This window comes from Prionailurus bengalensis, chromosome B4 (assembly GCF_016509475.1).
Source record: "Prionailurus bengalensis isolate Pbe53 chromosome B4, Fcat_Pben_1.1_paternal_pri, whole genome shotgun sequence".
In the NCBI taxonomy this organism is placed as follows: domain Eukaryota; kingdom Metazoa; phylum Chordata; class Mammalia; order Carnivora; family Felidae; genus Prionailurus; species Prionailurus bengalensis.
Genome location: NC_057358.1, coordinates 83024785 through 83052018, shown reverse-complemented (window position 1 = coordinate 83052018; position 27234 = coordinate 83024785). Strand labels below are relative to the sequence as shown.

Sequence of the window (27234 nt, the reverse complement as noted above, 5' to 3'; positions counted from 1 at the left end):
TAATCTCATGGTTAGTGGGTTCGAGCCGGCGTCAGCCGCTGTCCTGACAGCTCAGAGCCTGGAGCCTGCTTCGGATTCTATGTCTCCTCTCTCTGCCCCTCTCCTGCTTGTGCTCTGTCTCTGTCTCTCAAAAATAAATAAATGTTAAAAAAAAAATAATAAATTTTTTTTAACAATTTTTTTAAATGTTTATTATTTTTGAGAGAGAGAGCACAACCAGGGGCCGGGCAGAGACAGAGAGGGAGACACAGTTTGAAGCAGGCTCCAGGGTCTAAGCCGTCAGCACAGAGCCTGACACGGGGCTCCAACTCGGGAATGGTGAGATCATGACCTGAGCTGAAGTCGAACAGTTAACTGACTGAGCCACCCAGGCGCCTCTCCTGAACTTTATTTTTTAAAAAGACTAAATGAGCGTGGTTTAAATGAAGGAATTTTAAAAGAATTACATTCTCTTCCAGCTTTGGAGTTTTTTGTTTTTTGTTTTTTTTTTAAATAATGTCTATATGCAACATGACACTGAGATCTGGAGTCACATGCTGTACCCAATGAGCCAGCCAAGCATCCCATGAAGTTATTCTTGATTCCTCTCTTTCTCTCATACTCCTATATCTGTTTCCATTAGGAAATCTCTTTAGGTCTACCAAAATAATATCTGAAATCCAACGACTGGTACCAGTGCCACTACCACTGTCATCATCTCTCATCTGAATTACTGTAAAAACTTCCTAACAATTTGCTCCTATAGACTCTAGAGTCTATTCTCAACACAGCAGCCAATGATCCTTTTAAAACAAGTCAGATTCCGGGGCGCCTGGGTGGCTCAGTCGGTTAGGTGTCTGACTTTGGCTCAGGTCATGATCTCGCGGTCCGTGGGTTCGAGCCCCGCGTCGGGCTCTGTGCTGACAGTCAGAGCCTAGAGCCTGTTTCAGATTCCGTGTCTCCCTCTTTCTCTGACCCTCCCCTGTTTATGCTCTCTCTCTGTCTCAAAAATAAATAAATGTTAAAAAAAAAAACATTAAAAAAAAAAACAAGTCAGATTCTGTGATTCCTCTGCTCAAAACCATTCTCTTACAGCTTCTCATTTCACTCAGAGTAAAAGCCCCTCTCTCTGCCTTACTCACTCCACCTCTGCCACACTGGCCTTTGCTCAAGCAGTTTCCACCGCCCAGAACCCATTTACCAGATACCTTCTCGGTTCCTTCCTTCAACTCCTCATGTCTTCATTCAGTGAGGCCTACTGCAACTTGCCCCACTCCTCCTACCCATTGTCACTGATACAGTCTAAATGCCTAGAATAGTGGCTGGCAGAGAGAGTACACTGTAAATACTTGTTGAATGAATGAACATACCAAAATTGCCCTTCTTTCTCTCCTTAAAAATACACACATGGGGGTGGGGGGCACTTGGATGGCTCAGTCGATTGAGCTCCCGACTTTGGCTCAGGTCATGGTCTCACAGTTCGTGGGTTCAGGCCCTGCATCGGGCTCTGCTAACAGCTCAGAGCCTGGAGCATGCTTTAGATTATGTGTGGCTCTCTCTCTCTGCCTCTTCCCTGCTCATGCTCTCTCTCTCTCTCTCTCTCTCTCAAAGAATAAATATTTTTAAACAATAAATAAAAATAAAAGTACACACATGGGGGGAAGCGCCTGGGTGGCTCAGTTGATTAAGCATCTGACTTCAGCCCAAGTCGTGATTTCACAGTTTGTGAGTTCGAGCCCTGCATCTGGCTGTCTGCTGTCAGCAAAGAGCCTGTTTCAAATCCTCTGTTCCCCTCTTTCTCTCTGCACTCCACTGCTTGTGCTCTCTCTCAAAAGTAACTGAAACGTTTAAAGAAAAAAAAATACACACATGGGGGGAGAAATACATTCGTGTGATAGTTAGTAGCTTTTGTATGGAGCTTTTCCATGTCTCGTATAACTTATTTTTCATATCAATCCTCATTATATTTTTACAAGGAGAAAACAGGCTGAGAGAATTTAAATAATTTGTCCCAGGAGACACAGTTTCCAAATTGTAGACCTGAGACCTGAACCCAGGTTTTCTGATTCAAATCCCAAGGGAAGGGGAGAAGACATTTAAAAAGGCAGGCAAGAAAAATGCTTTGGAGCAGTTTACTTCTCTTTATTTTTTTTTTAAGCTAGTTTATTTTTTACTTATTTTTTTTTATTTAGCTTTTTTTTTTTCTAATTTTAGAGAGAGATAAAGTGCACGCAGGGGAGGGGGCAGAGAGAGAGAAAGAATCTCAAGCAGGCTCCATGCTCAGTGCGGAGGCCTGATGCTGGACTCCATGCCACGACCCTGGGATCATGACCTGAGCCAAAATCAAGAGTTGGACACTCAACCAACTGAGCCACCCAGGCACCCCAATTTTTTTTTTTTTTAGTAATCTCTGTGCCCAATATGGGGCTTGAACTCATGAGTCACATGCTCTACCACTAAGCCAGCCAGGCATCCCTACTTCTCTTTAGGGATAGAGATTAAAACGGAAATCTCTAGGGGTCCCTGAGTGGCTCAGTCAGTTGAGCGTCCAACTTGGGCTCAGGTCATGATCTCACGGTTCGTGTGTTTGAGCCCCACGTGGGGCTCTGTGCTGACAGCTTGCTCAGAGCCTGGAGCCTGCTTCGGATTCTGTTTCCTCTCTCTACCCCTGCCCAACTTGTGCACCGTCTCACTCTGTCTCTCAAAAATAAGTAAATGTAAAAAAGAATTTTTTTTTTTTTTTGGGGGGGGACAGAGAGAGACAGAGCATGAACGGGGGAGGGGCAGAGAGAGAGGGAGACACAGAATCAGAAACAGGCTCCAGGCTCTGAGCCATCAGCCCAGAGCCTGACGCGGGGCTCGAACTCACGGACCGCAAGATCGTGACCTGGCTAAAGTCGGACGCTTAACCGACTGCGCCACCCAGGCGCCCCAAGAATTTTTTTTTTTGAAACAAAAAACTGAAATCTCTATAGAAGGGCCAAAGTGTCGCTCTATTCCTTCTCTTTAAGGAGAATAAATGAAGGAGAATAAATCTCATTTTTTTTTATTTTATTTAAATCCAACTTAGTTAACATAGTGTAATAATGATTTCAGGAATAGAATTTAGTGATTCATCACTTAAATATAACACTCAGTGCTCATCCTAATAAGTGCCCTCCTTAATGCCCATCATCCATTTAGCCCATCTGCCCAACCAGCACCCCTCCAGCAGCCCTCAGTTCTCTGTATTTAAGAGTCTCATGGTTTGCCTCCCTCTCTGTTTTTATTTTTCCTTCCCTTCCCCTATGTTCATCTGTTTTGTCTCTTAAATTCCACATATGAGTCAAATCATATGATATTTGTCATTCTCTAACTTACTTCGCTTAACATAATACATTCTAGTTCCATTCACGTTGTGAATGGCAAGATTTCATTCTTTTTGATCCCCAAGTAATATTCCATTATGTATATATACCACATCTTCATCCATTCGTCAGTCGATGGACATTTGGGCTCTTTCCATAATTTGGCTATTATTAATATATTGTGCTATCAACATTGGGGTGCATGTGCCCCTTCAAATCAGCATTTTTGTATCCTTTGGATAAATACCTAGTAGTGCAATTACTGGGTTGTAGGGTAGCTCTATTTTTAATTTTTTGAGGAAGCCTCCATACTGTTCTCCAGAGTGGCTGCACCAGTTTGCATTCCCACCAACAGTGCAAGAGGGTTCCCCTTTCTCCACATCCTTACCAACATCTGTTGTTTCCTGAGTTGTTAATTTTAGCCATTCTGACAGCTGGGAGGTGGTATCTCATTGTGATTTTGAAATGTATTTCCCTGATGATGGGTGATGTTGAGCATCTTTTCATGTGTCTGTTAGCCATCTGGATGTCTTCTTTGGAAAAGTCTGTTCATGTGTTCTGCCCATTTCTTAACTGGTTGTTTTTTGGGTGTTGAGTTTGATGCCTTTTATCAGATATGTCATTTGCAAATATTTACCTTTTAGTTTGGTTGATTGTTTCCTTGCTGTGCAGAAGCTTTATATCTTGATGAGGTCCCAATAGTTCATTTTTGCTTTTGTTTCCCTTGCTTCCGGAAACATGTCTAGTAAGAAGTTGCTGCGGCAAAGGTCAAAGAGGTTGTTGCCTATTTTCTCCTCTAGTATTTTGATGGTTTCCTGTCTTACATTTAGGTCTTTCATCCATTTTGGGTTTATTTTTGTATATGGTGTAAAAAAGTGGTCCTTGTCCATTCTTCTACATGTTGCTCTCCAGTCTTCCCAACACCATTTGCTAAAGAGGCTGCCTTTTTTCCATTGGACATTCTTTCTTGCTTTGTCAAAGATGAGTTGGCCATACATTTCTGGGTTCTTTATTCTGTTCCATTGATCCATGTGTCTGCTTTTGTGCCAGTATCATACTGTCTTGATGATTATAGCTTTGTAATACAGCTTGAAGTCTGGAATTGTGATGCCTCCAGCTCTGGTTCTCTTTTTCAACATTACTTTGGCTATTTAGGGTCTTTTCTGGTTCCATACAAATTTTAGAATTGTTTGTTCTAGCTCTGGGAAGAATGCTGGTGTTATTTTGATAGAGATTACATTGAATGTATAGATTGCTTTTGGTAGTATAGACATTTTAATAATATTTCTTCCAATCCATGAGCATGGGTTAATTAGGCTTTTTTTTTTTTAAGGCTCTCTTTCTCTTTCCATTATTTTCTGCTCCCCAGAGGCAACCACTTTCTTTTAGCTGATTCTTAAGGTATTTACCGCCTTGTCTGTAAGTAACATTTTTATATTTCTCCCATTTTTCTATTTTAAGCATTATCTACTGACTTTCCAATCTGGCAGATGAGAGTTTAGCTTTCTTTTACCTCACTGCCTACCCTCACCTCACCTTCCCATTTCCACATGCTTCTAATATATTTGTTAGATTAGAAATCAGGGTCGATCACTAAGTCAACCCCAAACTCCTTGCCAATTGTCTGAATATCCCAATGTGTTCAGACCTAACAGGTAGTTTGTCAGTTTCACCCTGAAAAAATTTCCCTGGCAGACTTCTGACCCCCAAGCTGGACTGATTGCCCTCTAAGCCTGTTGGATAAATATGATCTTGTAATCACCCCAATGTCCTTCCACCTCTCTCCTATTTTGGATCCTGTGTTACCCAAATCCTTTGTTCTCTTTTTGGTTTACTTCCTTGTTCTGGTAGAGCACATCCTCCCTGAGCTTCCTGAGAAAAGATGCATGGAAGACAAAACATTTGATACCTTCTGTATCTGGAAAATACCTTCATTCTACATTTATGCTTAACTAATGGTTCAGTTTCTAAATCATTTTCCCTTAGAATTTTGCATTACCTGCTTGTTTCCAGTGTTGCTATTAAGACCCCCATTCTGATTCTTGTCCCACTGTGTTGGATCTGAAAGCTCTAAGGATTTTCTGCTCCCCTCTGTCCCTAATGTTTTAAAATTTCGCTTGACATGCATCTTTTTGTACCTATTGTGCTAAATAATTGATGGACTCATGATCATGAACTCATGTCCTTCAATTCTAGGAAATTTCCCTTTTACTTTTTTTTTTTTTTAGATTTTATTTTTGAGTTAAAAAAAAGATTTTATTTTATTTTTTTATGTTTGTTTATTTTTGAGAGCAAGAGAGACCGACTGTGAGCCAGGGAGGGACAGAGAGAGAGGGAGACACAGAATCCGAAGTAGGCTCCAGGCTCTGAGCTGTCAACACAAAGCCTGATGCAGGGCTTGCAAACTGTGAGATCATGACCTGAGCTGAAATCAGATGCTCAACCAACTGAGCCACCCAGGCTCCTCCATGATTTTATTTTTAAGTAATCTCTGCACCCAACATGGAGCTCAAACTTACAACCCAGAGGTCAAGAGTCTGATCTTGATCTGAGCCAGCCAGGCGCCCCTACCTTTTTTTTTTTTTTTTTAAATACAATTTGTCCTATCTATAATTTTTCTCTGGTCTCTCCAGAAATCCTAAAGTCAGATATTACGTGTCTTAAACTGATTCACTAATTTTTTTTTCCTCCTGTTTTCTATTTTTTTTTGTCCTTTGGCCCTACTTTCTGGGGAATTTCCTCAGAGGTTTCCACTTCTGCTATTATATTTTAATTTCCAAGAACTTTTTTTTTCATTGATATGTCTTATCTGAGGATATCAATGATAGTTGTTTTTTTTTTAATTTTCTTCTGTTGTACAGTCTTGTTTTCTCAAGGTTGCTTTTTTTCCTGTTTTTTCCCCTCTTTCATATTAGAGGCTTGCCTCATAAGTCTGATAATTTCTTGCATGTTGCTTATATTTAAAAATAGAGTACTCTTATGTGGATCCTGAGAAACTTAACAGAAACCCATGGGGGAGGGGAAGGAAAAAAAAAAAAAAAAAAGAGGTTAGAGTGGGAGAGAGCCAAAGCATAAGAGACTCTTAAAAACTGAGAACAAACTGAGGGTTGATGGGGGGTGGGAGGGAGGGGAGGATGGGTGATGGGTATTGAGGAGGGCACCTTTTGGGATGGGCGCTGGGTGTTGTATGGAAACCAATTTGACAATAAATTTCATATATTGAAAAAAATAAAAATAGAGTACTAAAAAAGCTGATTGGAAGTTCTGTATACATGACTGAGATTTCTTTATTACAAGGTGATCTGGCTTGGTCATCTTTTTGGGAAGAAGCTCTGTTGTCAGTTTCTCTAGCTCTTTGCTTGAATGAAAACTCTACTAGCACAGAGATCTGTTTTGATCACTGATCTATATTCCTAGAGCCTTTAACAGTGCCTGACACTCCTGATCAGATTCTTCAGACAGGAATCTTCTGGTCTCCTCCCTGAGTGGCAGCGATAGGGTATACATGTAGGGGAAGAGGGCAGGGTCTCAACTTTCCACATGTAAATGTCCACTTAATCCCCTGTATATCAGTACAACACATCTTTCTTCAGCTGTACCTGTTGTTCCTGCCCCTCATCCCAGTCCAAAGACCCACTGTTTGAGGTTCTCCAGATAATAATTCAGGTGTCTTTGCACTGTCACCTAGCTCTGCAGAGTAAATGGAAGAATCTGGGGAACTGCTTCATAAAAAGATTTTTAACCAATACTGTTATTTTTAGTCTTAGCTTTACCAATACCACACACACGCACGCATGCACGCACGTGCGCATTCTTACTCCAGAGATACCAATTGTGACCAGAGTTCTTTAGGGATGCTGAGGTGTAAATTGGGTTGCTTCTTATCTTTCCTTACTGAGAGCTTAAGATTCAGCTCTTATGGGTATCTTATAAAAATCGTGGTGGTATCTTCTCCTCTTTGGTTCTTTCTTAAAAGACATGCTTTTTTTTTTTTTTTTTTAATGTTTATTTTTGAGAGAGAGCGCACAAGTGGGAGAGGAGCAGGGGCCGGGGGATAGAGGATCCAAAGTGGGCTCTGTGCTGACAGCAGCAAGCCCAATGTGGGGCTCAAACTCACAAACTGTGGGATCATGACCTGAGCCAAAGTTGAACGTTCAACTAACTAAGCCACCCAGGCTCAGGAATGCCCCAAGACATGCCTTTCTTAAGAAAATCTTTACTGGGCGCCTGGGTGGCGCAGTCGGTTAAGCGTCCGACTTCAGCCAGGTCACGATCTCGCGGTCTGTGAGTTCGAGCCCCGCGTCAGGCTCTGGACTGATGGCTCAGAGCCTGGAGCTTGTTTCCGATTCTTTGTCTCCCTCTCTCTCTGCCCCTCCCCCGTTCATGCTCTGTCTCTCTCTGTCCCAAAAATAAATAAATGTTGAAAAAAAAATTTTTTTTTAAAAAGAAAATCTTTACTATCCAAAAAAAAAATTCTTTACTATCATTTTTGTGCAAGTTTAGAAGAGCAAGATAAGTATCTGTATTCGGTCTGCCTTCTATGCCTGGTGATCCATAACCTCAAAGGAGGCTACTTACAGCTTAAGCCAAAGGCTCAGTTTGAACTAATTGAGATATTTTAGATTATTGAAATATTTTATTTATTTTTTAAAGATTTTATTTTAAAGTAATCTCTACACCCAGTGAGGGACTTGAACTCACAACCCTGAGATAGAGTCGCATGCTCTACTGACTGAACCAGCCAGGCACCCCTATTGAAAAATTTTAAATACATTTTTGTTACTTATATGTCCAGTAACAATTAAAGGTCCTTAAAACAGCTTACAATAGGGCATTAATTATTTGTATGTACTTTCTTCCTTATCAGAAACCTAAAAATAACAAATATTTATTATTCAATGTTACATATCAATTATATCTCAGTAGAACTGAAAAAAATATTTATGGCAATATAGATTTATCAAAACCTGTTTTAAGTAAATGTATACTGTCATCAATTCTGGATGCACAGAATCCAAATTAATGAACTTTAACTGAAATAGAATTGGCATTGTATTATGGTTTCTTCATTTCTCTTTGGCCACTTTTTTTGTGTGGGTGGAAAACAGCATAATTGGCAGCATGACAGCTCTTATAGAAACTGATTGAGGGGCACCTGGGTGGCTCAGTCGGTTAGGCATCCAACTTCGGCTCAGGTCATGATCTCACTCACGGTCTGTGAGTTTGAGCCCCACGTCGGGCTCTGTGCTGACAGATCAGAGTCTGGAGCCTGTTTCAGATTCTGTGTCCCTCTCTCTCTCTGACCCTCCCCCATTCGTGCTCTGTCTCTCTCTGTCTCAAAAATAAATAAACATTAAAAAAATTTTTTAAATAAATAAAAAAAAAAGAAACTGAATTTTTTGTTTGGGTTTTTTGTTTGTTTTGGGTTATATATATGTGTGTGTGTGTGTATATATATGTGTGTGTGTGTGTATATATATATATATATATATATATGTATATGTATATTTAAAATATTTAAATATTTTCCCCCTATCTGTAGCCCAATCAACACAATACAGTGAAGCTGGGAGCTTTCCAGGCTCAGGAAAAAGAATTGGTGTTTGACATTGACATGACAGACTATGACGATGTGAGGAGATGTTGTAGGTAAGTGCTGAATGGCTTGCTGGTAGGGTGGGTGATGTCACTAACAGTGAGTAATGATGCCTCTGCTCCAGTTCTGCAGACATATGTTCTAAGTGCTGGACCCTCATGACGATGGCCATACGCATAATCGACCGAGCACTGAAGGGCAAGTATTGGTAGTGTCTGAGGGGGGTCAAATGCAAGAATCTATTTTCCTCTGAATATTTGTCTGTCTGTACCATTTAAAAAATTTTTTAATGTTTATTTATTTTTGAGACAGAGAGAGAGACAGAATGTGAGTGGGAGAGGGGCAGAGAGAAAAGGAGACAGAATTCAAAGCAGGCTCCAGGCTCTGAGCTATCAGCTCAGAGACCAACATGGGGCTCGAACTCACGAACTGTGAGATCATGACCTGAGCCAAAGTTGGACGCTCAACCGACTGAGCCACCCAGGCACCCCTATCTGTACCATTTTATAGTCAACTCTCATAAATTTTGAACATGTTTCCTTGAAACATATGGCCAGAAAATAAAAGATTAGAATAAAGTTGTAGTTCAAATTCTAATAAAGCTGTTGATCAAACCAGTGAGTTTTTTCCCAGTTCAGTCATCTATCGAGCAGCTCTTTGTGCTACATACTGTCCTAGATGAGGGAAAGAAATATGAAAGATAATGATTACCTCAAGTATGTTATGCAGTCTAAGAAGAAGACGAATAAAATTGAAGATTATACTTATGTTGAGTAATATGCCCAGCATTCCCTGGAGATCTAGAACAGCAGGAGTGCATACAGGAATGGGAAAAGACTGGATTAGAAAAGGCTTTCTGGAAAAGATAATGATAAAAATGATAATGATATTAAAAATAGCTAACTCTTGTGATCACTTCAGCAGCACATGTACTAAAAATAGCTAACTCTTATCTAGGGTGCTTATTATGTGCCAAGCACTGTTCTAAACACTTTAAATTTATTAACTTTTTTTAATATCCCTAGACTGGGTCTTTAATGATAAATGGCAATTGGTCAGGGAGAGAAATGGAAATACCGGGGCATGAAGAAATTCTTGGCAGAGAGACCAGAATAGGTATTGACATAAAGCAAAAGCATGGAGGACACAGAAAACTAAAAATAATTCAGTAGAGTTAACATGAGTACATGTGGATAAGAGGTAAAAATGAAGCTAAGGAAGTAAGCAAGACCAGGAGTTTATAAATTTATTTCTAGATTTTAAAACCTATTATTTCTCCCCTCCTCAGAGGACTTTGGATTTAAGCATCGTCTCTGGGTATATTCTGGAAGGAGAGGTGTTCATTGTTGGGTCTGTGATGAATCAGTTAGAAAATTGTCCTCTGCAGTACGTTCTGGGATAGTTGAGTATTTGAGTCTTGTAAAGGTAAGTAAGATCTTAATGATAATTTACATTTCTTTGTTTGCTAGATGTTACCAAGCCTGAAATGTTTAGTGACAAAATTAAACTTTTAGAGCATCCACATTCCAGAGTAGATGATCTTACCAGCAGATCAAATAATCATAGTAGCTACATTTTTTAAGATCTTTGTTTGTGACAAAAGGAAAATTACTTTTCTGGTTCAATTATGTGAAGTAAAGGTAACCCAGAAAGTTACAAGCATTGAGACTATAAAATAGCATCTAAACTTCTATATGTTGACAGTTTTCTTTTAATCAGTATCTTTAGAACACATTAAAGAAATTTTTAAGTTATTTCATTTATTTCATATACATGAAGTTCTTTTTTGATGGTTTATTTTTCAGGGTGGTCAAGATGTTAAAAAGAAAGTCCACCTAAGCGAAAAAATTCACCCTTTTGTCAGGTCTGTTGGAAAAGACTCTATGCAGTTTAAGTTGTGTCTGATTTACCTTTAGAATTGCCTTGTTATCAGTTTTCCCTACTGGGATAGCACTTTACAATGATAATAACTAGAGTTCATTGAATGACTACTTCATGCTGCAGTATTCATGACAGATGTTTTACAAATGTTCTCATTGGTTTGTTTTTTTTTTTTTTTTTTTTTAATTTTTTTTTTTTCAACGTTTTTTATTTATTTTTGGGACAGAGCAAGACAGAGCATGAACAGGGGAGGGGCAGAGAGAGAGGGAGACACAGAATCAGAAACAGGCTCCAGGCTCTGAGCCATCAGCCCAGAGCCCGACGTGGGGCCCGAACCCACGGACCGTGAGATCGTGACCTGGCCGAAGTCGGACGCTAACCGACTGCGCCACCCAGGTGCCCCTCATTGGTTTTAACAATAACTTCATGACGGTCATGATGGTATCTCCATTTACAGATGAAGAAAGTGAGATTTGAAAAGATTGTATAAGTTTCGTGGCACCATACAAGTAATTGTTAAATTCAGCATTCATGTCCTGGTCTGCCTAATTTCAAAACCCATACTCTTCCCACTGAACTCACTACTTCTCTGGGTGAAAAGAGCTTTGCATTAAGAGTTAGAATCTCTTGGGGCACCTGGGTGGCTCAGTCGGTTAAGCGGCCGACTTCGGCTCAGGTCATGATCTCGCGGTCCGTGAGTTCGAGCCCCGCGTCGTGCTCTGTGCTGACAGCGCGGAGCCTGGAGCCTGTTTCAGATTCTGTGTCTCCCTCTCTCTGACCCTCCCCCGTTCATGCTCTGTCTCTCTCTATCTCAAAAATAAATAAATGTGTAAAAAAAAAAAATTTTTTTTAAAAGTTAGAATCGCTAGGGGCGCCTGGGTTTGCTCTCTCTCTCTCTCTCTCTCTCTCTCTCTCTCTCTCTCTCTCTCTCTGAAAAATAAATAAACATAAAGAGTTAGAATCTCTAGTCTGCAACTTATTAAGACCTTAATAAAAGATTAGAGCATCTATTTCCTTAACTCTATGACGGGAAAAATATCTCCTTCTATCTGAGAGTTGTGGCAAAGATTAAATGAAACAGTAGATGTGAAGTCTGCAAAATGCTAAGCACTATATAATTGTCGAGATGTAAAGCAAGTAATTCATAGTAGAAACTATAGACTCTATCCCACATTCTACTACTGATGTATTATTATGTTGTCCTGGCTTGGTTGCTTTCTTGTTACATATTTATGATGCTATTAACCTTCTAAGTTGTAGAGCTTAAGAAGTAAACATTTCTTGGGGCACTTGGGTGGCTCAGTTGGTTAAGCATCCGATTCTTGATCTCAGTTCAGATATCGATCTCAGGGTCGTAAATTTAAGCCTGTGGAGCCTACTTTAAAAAAAAAAAAAGTAAACATTTCTTGAATATCTGTTCTAAGCCAGGTACTATCTACAGTAGGTTCTTCCCCCTTAGAATGTCTTAGTTAACTCTCATAACCCTGCAAAGGGGTATTATTCCCATTTTACATAGCTAAACTCTATTTGTATTTTTCTTAGTAGACTAATACATGCTCATTAAGAAAAATTCAGTAGAAGTTAACACTAGCCACCCAAATAGCAACAAAAGTTATGCAGTGTATATATTACAAATAGTATTAGGACTTTGTTATTGTTATTCCTACAGAAAATCTATAAACATAATAAAAAAATACTTTGAAGACTATGCCTTAGTTGATCAAGATATTCTTGAAAATAAAGAAAGCTGGGATAAGATCTTAGCCCTTGTTCCTGAAAATATCCTTTCCCAAGACCATTTCTATGTGAGCTACATGTATTTATCTATGATATTATAAATGTGTTCTGCCTGCATATTCTCATATACGTACTCTTACAAATTTAGTCTTTTTACACAAAACATCTTTTTCTGCATTTTAGTATCTCTAGTTTGGAATATAGTAAGAAATGAAGCCTTTTCAGAAAGAAATTTCCTCATTTTGGAGTTTGATCCTCATAGAATTAATGGATACTTAAAGAATACTGAATCATATAGTCAAAATTTGTACAGACCAGGGAAAGCTTTACATTAAACCAAATATTTATTTTGGCATTTTTTCTGTCATATCAGTATCATATTTTTACAGGAGATTTTTTAAGGATATGTGTTCAATTAATATTTGCATTTTAGAGGAGCACCTGGGTGGCTCAATCATTTAAGTGCCCGACTATCAATTTTGGCTCAGGTCATGATCTCATGGTTTTGTGCATTCAAGCCCGACATCAGGCTCTGTGCTCACAGTGCAGAGCCTGCTTGGGATTCTCTCTTTCTACCTCTCCCCTGCTCATGCTGTCTCTGTCTCTCTCAAGGTAAATAAACTTAAAAATATATGTATTTGCATTTTAGAAAACAATAATTTCTAGTAAACTTTCAGTTATCCTTGTTGTAACACATACTGGAAATAAGTTGTTCATTAATGTGTCATAAATGAGTGTGTTCCTTAATGACTCATCACCAATTCATGAGAAACTTCAACAAAACTTCCAAAAGCATCACAATTCACTTCAGCGTTGGGAGTATTTGAAGAAAACCATCAACTCTCAGGTATATCCCATCGAAATCTCTATTATAAATATAATAATGTAATTCTTAATTAAATTCTGATTGTTTTGCTTATTAGTAAGTTAAAGATTATTGAAAATCATTTTTAACCACTTTTAAAGAAATCCTCAAAAGTTCCTACTGATCCTCATGCTAGACTTGCATCTGTTTTTAGGATAATACCAAAAACGACAAATGTGGACCCTGGCTTGAATGGGAGATCATGCTCCAGTACTGTTTTCCACGGCTGGATGTCAATGTTAGCAAAGGAATCAATCATTTACTGAAGAGCCCTTTTAGTGTTCATCCTAAAACAGGTACAATGTAAAGAAAGTAAAGAAAACTAGAAGGAAAATGAAAGTTTTAGTTGTTGATTAGTAGCTACCAGATGAGTTTCCACTACATAAATAATTTTCATCTGGGTTTTTGAGGTTCAGTGTTAGAATCGTAGAGGTACTTAGAACTCACACGATGGTAGTTCTCACTGTACAAATGAGAAAACAGTGGTCCAAGAGGTTAATGGGACTTGTCTACAGTCATAAAACAAATTGCAACAGAGCTAGAAACAGAATTCAGTTCTTAAACCACAGAGTTCTGTGCTGTTCCCACTATGCTTCCTCCCTCAGTTCTTTTTCCATACTTTTAGCTTTCCTTCTTCACATTTTTCTTAGGTGTTTTGAAGGAATGAAACTGACTTTAAAATAGATATAAAGGTGGCTATATTGACCTAAACTTTGCTTCATCCAACCGGGAGACATATGCAGTTGTATACAGTTGTCCTTTTTAGGACAAGTAATATCCAATAAGTAGTTAATAATCCAACTCTGCCACTTGCTGTGGGATGTTAGGCAAACTACTCTCTGTACCTTGGTTTTCTCATCTGTGAAATGGAGATAATAATAGTACTTACTTCAGTGGGTTATTGTGAAAATCTAAAATGTAAAGTGCCTAGAAAAGTGTCACACATTCAATCCTCCCAAATTGCCTAGTTTCCTTTAATAATCTATAATGATTCTCTAGTCCATATATTTGGATAGCTCCTTTTCAAACCTGTCAACTGTGTGTTTTCAGCTTCTTTTGGTAATAATCTTAATATTTCTTAATATTTTTTAACTTAATTCTAAAACTTTAGTGGGTATCCCCTTATTCTAAAATTCAGTTTCAGTAAATAATTATATTCATAGGTGTATACATTTTGATTATATCTTTTCCCCATTAAGTAGCTGCAGTTTTTTCTGTCTTCAATCAGCAACTCCCAATTCTCTTGATTATCTTAACTTGTTATTTACCTGGCATTCTTGAGACTCATTATCTCATTTTTGAGATGTGATGAATTTTATGTGGTATCCCAGGTGTAGATATTGTAAAAAGGTAGTATAATGCTATTTTATTCCCAAAATGCTTTCTAAAGATTTCCAACATACAGGTGTCTGTTCTGATCTCAGCAAATCAAGATAATGAAATGAACTATTTTTATCTATGTTGTTTCATTTTCAGAACTCACTAAATTTGATATCATTCTGTACTTCTGTATAAAAGGATATTAGGAAGAAGGAGATAGAAATAAAAGTAGAGATAAGAGCACTATGTAATAGCTCAACAGTCTTTCATACTTATTTTTTGTTTGTTTTTTTTTTTTTTAAGAGAAATAAAAGATGCAGCTAGTGTGGAAGTAATTTCCAACTACTGATTTTAACAGATAAGTCTAACCCTTTTTCTAAGCCTTAGATTAAAATTTAGCCAAAATAACACATAGGAGACAGCCCATAATGATCTGTATTTCACAGTCATCAGTTTATAACTTTTGGTCCTTACAGGTCGCATTTCTGTGCCTATTGATGTACAGAAAGTGGACCAGTTTGATCCATTTACTGTTCCAACCATAAGGTATGTTCCAGATCATTGATCATTCCTTTTTTGTTTGATTGGTTCCTGAATTTGAAGTAGATTGGACTAGATCCCTTCCAGAGAAGCAGCTGCTCTGAGGCTATATGATGATGCCCTAGTAGAGCAACATTTCCTAGTGAGTTATGCAAAACACAAGTTGCTGTTCTCTAATAAAAAGATTATAAGTTCTGGGGCACCTGGGTGGCTCAGTTGGTTAGGCATCAAACTCTTGGTTTCAGTTCAGGTCATGATTTCGTGGTTCATGAGTTGAAGCCCTGTGTTGGGCTCTGCTCTGGCAGTGCAGAATCTGCTTGGAATACTCTCTCTCCCTCCCTCTCTCTCTCTGCCTCTCCCCTGCTCACACACTCTCTCTCTTAAAATAAACATTTAAAAAAAAAAAAGATTATAAGTTCAAATAAGTTTGTGAAATAACCACTTTTAAATAAAAAGTTCTCCACTGTAAGATTTCCCAGTTTTTATTATGCTAACATACATGGAAAACTCCATGCATATTAGAAAATTTTCTATCCATATTAGAGACTGTGATTTTTAGAATATCCCAAATTTAGTTGGTCACACAATTTTTTCACCAAAAATCTTGTAGGATTCACGTGCTGTCATACACTAGGTAATGTTGACCAAGAAACAACTTTAAAATTCTCTTATTCTAGGGCAACTGCCTGACTCAGTCAGTAGAGCATATGACTCTTGATCTTGGGCTTATGAGTTCAAGCCTGATATTGAGCATAGAGTTAAATAAAAAGGAGGAAACTTCTTTTATTCTGTTATTTGTAGCTCCATCTGCCGTGAACTGGATACCATTTCCACTAATGAGGGAAAGGAGAGAAATGAAGCTGAATCTGATATCAAACATAGAACCAGAGGTATGTCAATATACTAAAATCTCACTTTAACATAAGTTTTTTATATAGACATCCTTCTGTCAGTCCAGTAATTCTTTCTCCTTGGATTCAGCCTAGAATGGATTGTTTATCCTGAAACCAGCTCAGTAACAAATAATGTCATAACAATGTTTTTGTCCTTTTTTAATCAGTTGCTCAAATGGTGATGTTGAATCCAATTTGAGTCCATAGATATTTCTAAGCATCATCTAAATGCCAGGATCTATATGTACAAGATTAAATTCTCAATTGGTGTGGATCATTGTTTGTCACAGTCTTAGTTTCAACAGCTATTGATTTAACAACCACTATGTATACCGTACTTTTGCTCTTTATTTTTGATGTATCCAGATGAGTGTTATGGTAAATATAGATCTAAACTGTGGTTGAACTGTATATTCAAGAATATGAAGGAACTAGAGAATTTATAAATCTTCCTTCTCATAGAGGTCAAATCTTTATATACCAACACCCAAGAGACATCCTACAGCAACAGAGCCAATAGAACTTTCTGTGATAATAGAAATGTAATGCACTTCCCAGTGTGGTACTCATTATCCACATGTGGCATAATCCACTTGAATTATCAGAAACTGGATTTTCAGTTTCTTTGTTTGCTTGTTTGTTTTTTAAGTAAGCGTCACACCCAGTGGAGAGTTTGAACTCACAACCATGAGATCAAGACCTGAGCTGAGATCAAAAGCTGAATGCTTAGGGCGCCTGGATGGCTCAGTTGGTTGAGTGTCCGACTTAAGCTCGGTTCATGATCTCACAGTTTGTGAGTTCAAGCCCCACATCAGGCTCTCTGCTGTCAGCACAGAGCCAGCTTCAGATCCTCTGTCCCCCCTCTTTCTCTGCCCTTGCCCCTCTTGCGTGCTCTCTCTCTCTCTCAAAAATAAATATTTAAAAAAAAAAAAAAGAGTTGGATGCTTACTGACTGAGCCACCCAGATGCCCCTTAAATTCATTTATTAGCCATTTTTCATTTATATAGCCGTATGTGTCTAGTAACTATTATAATGGACAGGGCAGATCTGTGATCTCTGATTGGCCTTTCTTGGTCAAATGTTGCTACACTACTTTCAAAACCCAAGCTCAAGGGGCGCCTGGGTGGCTCAGTCAGTTAAGTTTCTGACTTCGGCTCAGGTCATGATCTAGTGGTTCGTGAGTTCAAGCCCTATGTTGGGTTCTGTGCTGACAGCTCAGAGCCTGGAGCCTGCTTCGGATTCTGTGTCTCCCTCTCTCTGCCCCTCCCCCACTCACACTGTCTCTCTCTCTCTCTCTCTCTCTCTCAAAAATGAATAAACATTAAAAAAAATGCCAAAAAAAAAACCCACAAGCTCAAATATCAATTCATAAAAAAAAAAAAAAAAAACCTTCATCTATTCCAGCTCTAACATAATACCTAGCATTGTACATTCCACTATTAATGTTTGTAGAATGATTACAGACATTTGATTTAAAGTATTTGAGGGGCACCTGGGTGGCTCAGTCGGTTGAGCGTCTCACTCTTGATTTCAGCCCAGTGCATGATCTCAGTTCGTGGATTCAAGTCCCACATTGGGCTCCACACTGGCAGTGTAGAGCCTGATTGGGATTCTCTCTTTCTGTCCCTCCCGTGCACTCTCACTCAAAAATAAATAAACTTTTTAAAAAATAATAAAAATAAATCAAGTATTTAAAAAACGTCTCTGGGGCGCCTGGGTGGCTCAGTCAGTTAAATGTCCGACTTCATCTCAGATCATGATCTCACAGTTTGTGAGTTCGAGCCCCACGTCAGGCTCTGTGCTAACAGGTCAGAGCCTGGAGCCTGCTTCGGATTCTGTGTCTCCTTCTCTCTCTGCTCCTCCCCTGTTCATGCTGTCTCTCTCTCTCCTTCAAAAATAAATAAAAACATTAAAATAATAATAATAATAATAATAATAATAATAATAAACTAAATAAATAAAAAATAAAACACATCTCCAACATGAAAAATCAGAATAAACCGGAAAAAGGAACTCAGAGAAAACAGACAATGCAAAGAACAAAGAAAACCTTTCTTTCTTTCTTTCTTTCCTTTTTTCTCTTTCTTTCTTTCTTTCTTTCTTTCTTTCTTTCTTTCTTTCTTTCTTTCTTTCTTTCTTTTTTAAAGTAATCTCTGCACCCAACATGGGGCTCAAACTCACAACCCAGAGATCAAGAATCGCATGCTCTACTAATTGAGCCATCCAGGTGCCCTGAAAACTTTTTTTTTAAAAACTAATATCCTCAGAGAATAAGAAAATAGTGGAACCATGAAGCAAGATTAGATTGCTATGAAAAGAGACACTTAGAGAACAAGAAAGAGGACTTAGAAATCAAAAACATAATCATTAGAATAAAAAATTCAATGGAAGGGCTGGTAAAAAAAAAAAGTTAAGATTTTCCAGAAAGTACTACAAAAAAGACAAGTTTTTGTTATTGTTGTTTTAAGGAGGAAAAAGATAAGAATGGTTCAGGAAGTCTAATACCTGACTATGGGAGTTTCAGAAAAAAAACAACCAGGGAGGGAAAAAATATCAAAACTGTATAGGAAACCATCCCAGAAATGAGCCCTTTATTGAAAAGTCTCAGAATAATAAGACAGACCTACACCAAGGCACATTATTTTGAAATTTCAAAACACTGAGAATTAAAAGATCTTAAGAGCTTTCTCACCCCTTCCTATTCCTCTCTCCCAAAAAGCCACAGACCTAGGAAGAATAGCCTTGGATTTCTAAACAATGGAAGTGTTCATTTGTTAGAAATAAGTTCTAGAAAAGAAAAGTGGTTGCCATTCAAGAGGATTGAAAGGTCAGAATAAAGGTAGAGAGCTGCTATTTTTTCTAACATGTTAGTAGTATTTTACTCCTTTTAACAACATGTATATATTACTTTAGCACAATTTTTTAAACTTAATATTGTCTCTTGATGACATCTTTTTCTTTTGTTCAGAGATTTTAAAGAGAAATTTTCTAATAACTATAACTTCAAAATTTATACAATATTTACTTTCAAAAGTAAACTAAACTGCCTATCATTTCAAGTATTCATAAATAGCCTAATAGCCATCAGTCAGGGGTGCTTCAGAGATGGTGGGAGGTTGGAACAGGTGAAATGTAAGTTCCTTATTATTTCTTTAGTTTCTGCAACTTTAAGCCTTAGTCCTTTTTCACACTAGTACTATTTATTCCTGCCCTTCTTCCCAAATCCTGGAATGATCTCTACTGTCCTCTCTATCTAATTATGTCTTTTTTCTAAGACCCACTTCATAGCCACCTCAGTCAATCTTGATTGGTGAATTCTTTGGACTTATACAATTATCCATATGCCTGTTTGGCCTTTAATTATATATTGTTTTCTATTACTACATATAGGACCTGTTTTTCCTGTTCATTTAAAAACTTCTTGAAACCAAAGAGTTTGGCTTATACTATTTTAGAATTTAGCATAGTACTTGATATATAATGGGCAGTAAATATTTAAGTAATTATTGAGTGCCTGTTATATATTCTACTATGGTGAGATAAGCATATAGACCTATATCCAAGGAGCTTAGAATCCTGAATTAAAGGTTCAAAGTACTATGTGGTTGGGGCGCCTGGGTGGCTCAGTTGGTTAAGCATCTGACTTCAGCTCAGGTCATGCTCACGGTTCGTGGGTTCAAGCCCTGGGTTGGGCTGTGTACTGACAGCTTGGAGCCTAGAGCCTGGAGCCTGCTTCTGATTCTGTGTCTCCCTCTCTCTCTGCCCCTCCCCTGCTCATACTCTGTCTCTCTCTCTCTCTCTCTCAAAAATAAATAAGTGTAAAAAAATTTTTTTCCGGGGCGCCTGGGTGGCCCAGTCGGTTAAGCATCCGACTTCAGCCAGGTCACGATCTCGCGGTCCGTGAGTTCGAGCCCCGCGTCAGGCTCTGGGCTGATGGCTCAGAGCCTGGAGCCTGATTCCGATTCTGTGTCTCCCTCTCTCTCTGCCCCTCCCCCGTTCATGCTCTGTCTCTCTCTGTCCCAAAAATAAATAAACGTTGAAAAAAAAAAATTTTTTTTTTTTAAATTTTTTTTTTCAAAGTGCTATGTGGTTGATCCCAAACTAAACTGTTTCTTTGGTTTACATTTATTGCTATAAGAAAATTCATATATAAACATGTAGGACAAAATATATTTTCATAATTGCCACAGTTTAGATATTCATCCTTAATACCCTCGTCAAGATTTCCTTGTCTAGTTCCAAGTACATCAGACAGGTTTGCTAAAAAACTTTTTAAGTATAGTTTCTTTTTTTTACTCTTTTCAGTGAACTATTATGAGGACTATTCCATGCAGACATGGCATGCTACCAAAATCCAAATCTCATCTTGTGCTCAATCAGATTTTCTCCCCTATTGGGTATTATAGATTATATAATTAAATAGATTAAGATTCTATATTCAAAATTTTATTGTGTAAATTCTTTTTAATTTTTATAAATCAAAAAATAAATAAAATTTTAAAATTGTTTTTTATTATTTATTTATTTTTGAGAGAGAGAGAGAGACAGAGCATGAGCAGGGGAGGGGCAGAGAGAGAGGGACACACAGAATCTGAAACAGACTCCAGGCTCTGAGCTGTCAGCACAGAGCCCAACATGGGGCTCGAACCCACGAACCATGAGATCATGACCTGAGCCAAAGTCTGGTGCTTAACCGACTGAGCCACCCAGGTGTCCCATAAAAAATAAGGTTTTTATAAGTCAAAAAATACTGTACTTAAGGCATATGACTATTAACTTCTGATTGTCTCCAGGTAGAATGACCCTGACTTCACCTTCTTAATGTTTGCTCTGTTAGTAAAACTATTTATTACTGAAACCACAATTTCTTTTTTTTTCTTTTTTTTTTTTCTTTTTTTTTAATATTTGAGAGAGAGAGAGAGTAAGCAGGGGAGGATAGAGAGAGGGGGACAGAAGATCCAAGGTGGGCTCTGTGCTGATAGCAGAGAGGTAGATGCAGGGCTTGAACTCATGAACCATGAGATCATGACCTGAGCCAAAGTCAGAGACTTAACTGACTGAGCCACCCAGGCGCCCCAGTGAGGCCGTAATTTCTAAAGAAAGGAATGTTGTATGGGACTTAACACAGACTCACTAGATTATGTTGGTCTAATATTAGAAAGCCTGACTACAAAAGTGGATGTGTATGGGTGGTTTGGATATTTTAGAGCAGCACTGTCTTAATACAGTAGCCACGTACGGCTATTAAGCACTTGAAATGTGGCTAGTATAGGGGTGCCTGGGTGGCTCAGCTAGACTCGATATTGACTCCTATCATGATCTCACAGTTCATGAGGCTAGCCCCTCGTCAGTCTACATGCTGACATCTCAGAGTCTGCTTGAGATTCTATCTCTCCACCTCTCTGCCCCCACTTGTGTTCTGTCTCTTAAAATAAATAAATAAACCTAAAGGGGTGCCTGGGTGGCTCAGTTGATTAAGTATCCAACTTTGTCTCAGGTCATGATCTCGCTGTTTAAGAGTTGGAGCCCCACATTGGGCTCTGCTGACAGCTCAGAGCCTGGAGCCTGCTTCAGATTCTGTGTCTACCTCTCTCTCTGCCCCTTCCCTGCTCACACCCTGCCTCTCTATCTCTCAAAAATAAATAAACATTAATTTTTTTTAATTTAAAAACAAATAAACTTAAAAAAAGAAATGTGACTAGTATAAACAAGGAACTGATTTTTTAAATTTAACTTTAATTAATTTAAATTTCAAAACTGATAGGGATGCCTGGCTGGCTCAGTTAGTGGAACATGTGACTCTTGATCTCAGGGTTGTGAGTTTGAGCATCACATTGGATGTAGAAATTACTTAAAAATAAAATCTTTAAAAAAAAGTGTTTTAAATAAGTTTTAAAACTGATATTTGATTCAATTATTGGAAAACTTTTAAGTATGTTTGGGAAATTTGGGTATATGAGCCTACTTTTCAACTGTATATTTTATAATTTAAATCTAAATATAGATCAAGTATTTCTCATGATAATACATCATCTACATTGAGATGCATTTTAAATTTTTTTTTTTTTCAACGTTTATTTATTTTTGGGACAGAGAGAGACAGAGCATGAACGGGGGAGGGGCAGAGAGAGAGGGAGACACAGAGTCGGAAACAGGCTCCAGGCTCTGAGCCATCAGCCCAGAGCCCGACGCGGGGCTCGAACTTACAGACCGCGAGATCGTGACCTGGCTGAAGTCGGACGCTTAACCGACTGCGCCACCCAGGCGCCCCTGAGATGCATTTTAAATACAAAACACTAGATTTCAAAGACTTAGTATGAAAGAATGTAAAATATTTCCATTTTTATTACGTTAAAATAATAATATTTTAGATATACTGGATTAAATATTAAAATTATTTTACCTTTTTAATGTGACTACTAGAGTATGTAAACTACACATTTCTTATTATATTGGACAACACTATTTTAAAGAACTCTTGAAAAAAACTTAAAGTTATACTTTTGTGTAATTCTCACTTCCAAAATGCTAATTATAATACATGGCCTTCATAATTTAGATTATAAGAAGACCAGTCTAGCTCCTTACATAAAAGTTTTTGAACAGTTTCTTGAAAACCTGGATAAATCCCGAAAAGGAGAACTTCTCAAGAAGAGTGGTAAGACTATACTTTTCCCTTTTAGCTATTTAGATCTTAGTACAGGAAGTTTAAAGTATCCAGCAAGTGATTAATTTTAGAGCTCTAGCCTTTGCCCTCCTAAAACAAGTTATAGATTTAGCTTACTATCCTTAGTGTTTTAAAAATTGGTCACTTAATTCAATAGATATTCTATCAGGTACGATGTATCAGGTATCATGAGGGAAACAAAAATTAGTTATACAAAGATGAATTCCACACCATGCCTCCTGCCCTTAGGAAGTACTAACTGATACAAAACAAAGAAGTATAAAATGCCAAGAGATCTCATCTGATTCTGAGAACCTGAGATTTCATATGAAAAGAGTGATATTTGAACTCTTCAGTGAGTTGCTATACAGATTCTAATCCCCAATGCCTATATACCATGCCTTAAGGTATGAGTATGATTTCCACAAGCAGAGATATGCTGGGATAAGGGTACAGGAGTGGAAAAAGGTGACAGGTTGTTCATGCTTAAAGGAACAGCAAGGGCAAAAACATTAGAGACAAAAGCATCAGGTCACTCTGGAGGCCATCTAGTACAGCTAATCTTAAAAAAGATGTGTCAGGAAGTGATTGGATAGAAAACTGGAGAAGCAGACTGAAGCCAGGGTATAGATGGCCTTGAATTCCAGTCTTGAGAGTTTGGACTTAATTCAGTAGAGACAAGGAATCTATTAAAGGTTTTTGAGGAAGGTTTTGCCATGATTTATAGTTTAATCTAGCCAGATAAAACTAGCAACAAAAATCTGGGGGGATATAGGGGATATAATAGAGCCCAAGAGGCCAACTGGGCTATTACCATTTAGGAGAATAGCACTGGAGATCTCTAAAAGGTACAAATACTAGAGCCATCCTTGAGAGGTGGTAATGATTTGGAAGCAGAGAGATGAAAGAGGAAAGTTAAGTGTTACAGAAGCAGCCAGGGGAAAGTTTCAAGGAAATTATAAAGTGTCAAATGCAGTAGACAAGTGATAAAATCCTGTTGGATATTGGAACCCAAAGGAGATACCAAGAGGACAGCAGTGTCAAAGGAAAAGTTATTTGAATAGGAGAGACCCAAGCATATGTGTAAGCCAAAATGAAAAAAATCAGCAGTGAGTATTATTCAGGAGATTGATGAATACCATAGAAAACTGTGGCCATGTTACAGAAATACAAACTCCCTTTCCACTTCATTTCTTAATAAAATTCATGATGGTTAAAAAGTAGTGCCCAAGATAATGCTGAACTCATAGTAGCCACTCAAATATGTGCTTGTTGAATGAACAATGATGACACTGAACTTGGAAAGCCTCAGTGAACCTGCCATTCCAACTGGCCATATTAAGTCCTTTGTACTCTTGTTCTGTACTAGCTCAGCCTGTAATGTGGGCTTCAGCAAGTGTGAAAGCAAATCTTTATGCATGATGTGAATTTAATGGAAGCATTAACCAAATCAGAGTGTGAAAATAAATGGGATTTGTTTTGTTTTACTTTACTGTCCTTTGATAAGAATCTATTCTATTTCAGATTTACAGAAAGACTTCTGAAGATAACAACTCTCCTCAAACCATTGTAGATATCTTCTACCTTCAACCAATAACCAAATACTTCAACAGCATTTAATTAATATGGTAGAACCATATATGTGTTTCAATGCTCAAAGCAAAATGTCCTTTTCTTGAAAAATAATTATGTTGAAAAGATTCCTGAAACCACCAAAGGAGAGTGTCCAGGTTTCTCAAAGAAGCAGTAATGAGAGGAGCAAGTGGATTGCAAATATTTGTAAAAGTTAGTATCATACAAAGATAATTCTAAGATTTTTGATATGCCTTTTACCAGTTGCCATATGTATTTTGATCTACTTCTACCAGCTGCCGTATGTAGAGGCAAGTGAGCAGTAATATGCCGAAGACTTTAATCTCAGCTCAGATACAGCCTCCATATTTCTGGACTGAATATTCTAGGTACATGAGAGCTTTGTCCTTAAGTCGTAGACCTTAAGTTAAATTAATTATACTTAGAGTATGTATTAGGTCACTTCTAATTTTGCTTACTGGTATTTTTATTACCCAGGCCACACCCCACTGCTCATCTTTTAAAAATCATTTTAAATTGGGCATCTAAACATATGAGTTACTAGATTACAATATTAGGGCATAGTAGAGTGTTTTGTTTTTTTTTTACAACTGTTGCATTTGTAGCTCCTAACTTCTTTCCTCAGAAAATAACTGGATTAGTCAACACCATAGAGCAGCAGCTTAGAATAACCAATTTCACCAACATAAAGCCTATTTTACTTGTCGAGACACTTCCCTTTCTACATATCCAAATACTTAATTTTAAAGGTTTTGTTTCTTCCATATTTGAATTTTTGCAATAGATTCTGAAAGTCAGATTTCTTTTGCCCAGTTTTACAACCAAGCTAAACAAAACAGTCATTCTGGTTTACAGTCCATCTTCTGAGAAACACTGAGAAGTCAAGCTATCAGGCTGGTGCTTTCTATGATTTATGAAAAATTTCCTTCCTTTATATTTCCTTTAACATTGTTTTCTCTGTAGCCACACATTCTTTTTTTATCTTTTGGTGTATATGTATAAAACAGACTTTGCAGTCAGTACACCGAAATGCCTTGCATTTCCTACTCTTTTCTAATCTTTTAAGAAAAAACATTAAATACCACTGTGCAAAATTCCTTGTTATTTGAGCTTCTATTTACTATGTATTGTTCAGTTTTTAGGTTTGGAAACCAGTGGGTCGGTTAAAAATTCCTGAATACAAAATTACTAAAGACTCATCAGTCCATCTTAACTCAGAATGGGAGTGTAAAGGCTGGTGTTATGCTTTCAACAAGAGATATTTCAAGCTTCCAGTATGTCTACCATTATTTTAATGCTTTAATATTAAAGCCCTTGGATAAAGCTGCTATACTAGCCCATAAAAGTAGTTTCAGAACATATTGTACTCATTAAAAAGAATAAATGTTTTTACACTGTATGTGAATTAACTGGAATTTATTTTTTAATTTTTTTAAACATTTATTCATTTTTGAGAGACAGAGCGTGAGTGGGAGAGGGGCAGAGAGAGAGGGAGACACAGAATCCGAAGCAGGCTCCAGGCTCTGAGCTGTCAGCACAGAGCCTGACGTGGGGCTCGAAGTCACGGATCGCGAGATCATGACCTGAGCCGAAGTCAGACACTTAACCAACTGAGCCACCCAGCCGCCCCTAACTAACTGGAATTTAAATGAAAACTTAAAAAAAATTTTTTTTAAATAATAAAGTCCTTTTTTTTTCCCCCAAAATAAATAAATAAATGTTTGGTTCATTAAAGATAGCAGAAACATGCTCAAAGACTATTGACTTCTCTATTCTCTGATTTTGCCAACTCATCCATACATAAGAATTGCAGAAACAAAGGGCACAGAACTGGTTTCCATCTCCATACTTGCCCAATTCATAAAGAAACCCAAAGAAAGAAAATACATCTTTCCTTAGCTAGTCATTAACAACAGAGAGAAAAGTCAGTGAGCTGGATGGGAAAGAAAGGGGAGTGGTCAAAATAGCTTTACTTATCATCTAAGGAGATGATTGGCTATTACCCTTTCTTCTGAAGGTAAATGGACTGTGCTAACAAATCTTCCAGGTCACATATTTATTTAGAAAAAGGAACAGCACTTTTTAAGTAATGTACATATCTTCCTAATAATTCTATGAAGTAGCTACTATTTTCCCCATTTTATAGGTGAGGAAACTGAGGCACAAGCAGACTAATTAAATCACCCAAGGTTACTACAAGGTGTCCAAGCTGTGATTCAGACAGTATGGCTACAGAGTCCATGTTCTTTATATAAGTAATCTCTACACCCAACATGGGGCTTGAACTCATGAACCTGAGAATAAGAGTCCCATGCTCTTCCAACTGATCTATCCAGGCACCCCTACGGAGTTCATGTTCTTAATTAATCACTCCACAATATTGCTTCCCCTATCTGAAAAGAATCTCAGAATTTCTCAATTCTGGTAAACCCCACTATATCATTTAATCCTAATTTATTAATGCTCACTTCACAAGTAGTTTTCAGAGCATAATGTCACTGCTTCCCTTAAAAGACAGCCACAATTGTCTTAAAGCCATTAGCTCAAATAGTGTTAGCTGGTTTTAAAGTAATATATTTGTAGGGCTGAGAGAGATGGTATGAAGGGTCAGGGCCCATGGCATTTTCGTGATCAAAACGCTGAATTACATTCTCTTCAGGAGTCATTTTGTTTTCATTTTTTTAATGTTTATTTTTGAAAAAGGGCGGGGGGGGGGGGACATAATCCAAAGCAGACTCCAGGCTCTAAGCTGTGAGCTCTGAGGGGAGGGGCTTGAACTCAGGAACAGTGCGATCATGACATGAGCTGAAATCCA

The 27234-nt window shown here is 37.9% G+C and overlaps 1 protein-coding gene across 6 annotated transcripts in view; it reads left to right on the top strand.

Moving 5' to 3' along the window:
- The window catches only part of PRIM1 (DNA primase subunit 1), a 50014-nt gene extending 24196 nt beyond the window's left edge, over positions 1-25818 (top strand). For 3 of the 6 annotated variants that reach the window (XM_043564496.1, XM_043564495.1, XM_043564494.1), the window contains exons 3-13: positions 8869-8975; positions 9047-9120; positions 10211-10347; positions 10728-10786; positions 12473-12582; positions 13299-13387; positions 13560-13701; positions 15202-15271; positions 16067-16155; positions 22719-22817; positions 24351-25818. In XM_043564496.1, the coding sequence (XP_043420431.1) occupies positions 8869-8975; positions 9047-9120; positions 10211-10347; positions 10728-10786; positions 12473-12582; positions 13299-13387; positions 13560-13701; positions 15202-15271; positions 16067-16155; positions 22719-22817; positions 24351-24370 (996 nt within the window). In that variant the 3' untranslated portion in view covers positions 24371-25818. The remainder of the gene's footprint in view (positions 1-8868; positions 8976-9046; positions 9121-10210; positions 10348-10727; positions 10787-12472; positions 12583-13298; positions 13388-13559; positions 13702-15201; positions 15272-16066; positions 16156-22718; positions 22818-24350) is intronic. The other 3 variants (XR_006294713.1, XR_006294712.1, XM_043564498.1) reach the window with 2 other exon arrangements.
- The last annotated feature ends 1416 nt before the right edge of the window (positions 25819-27234 follow it).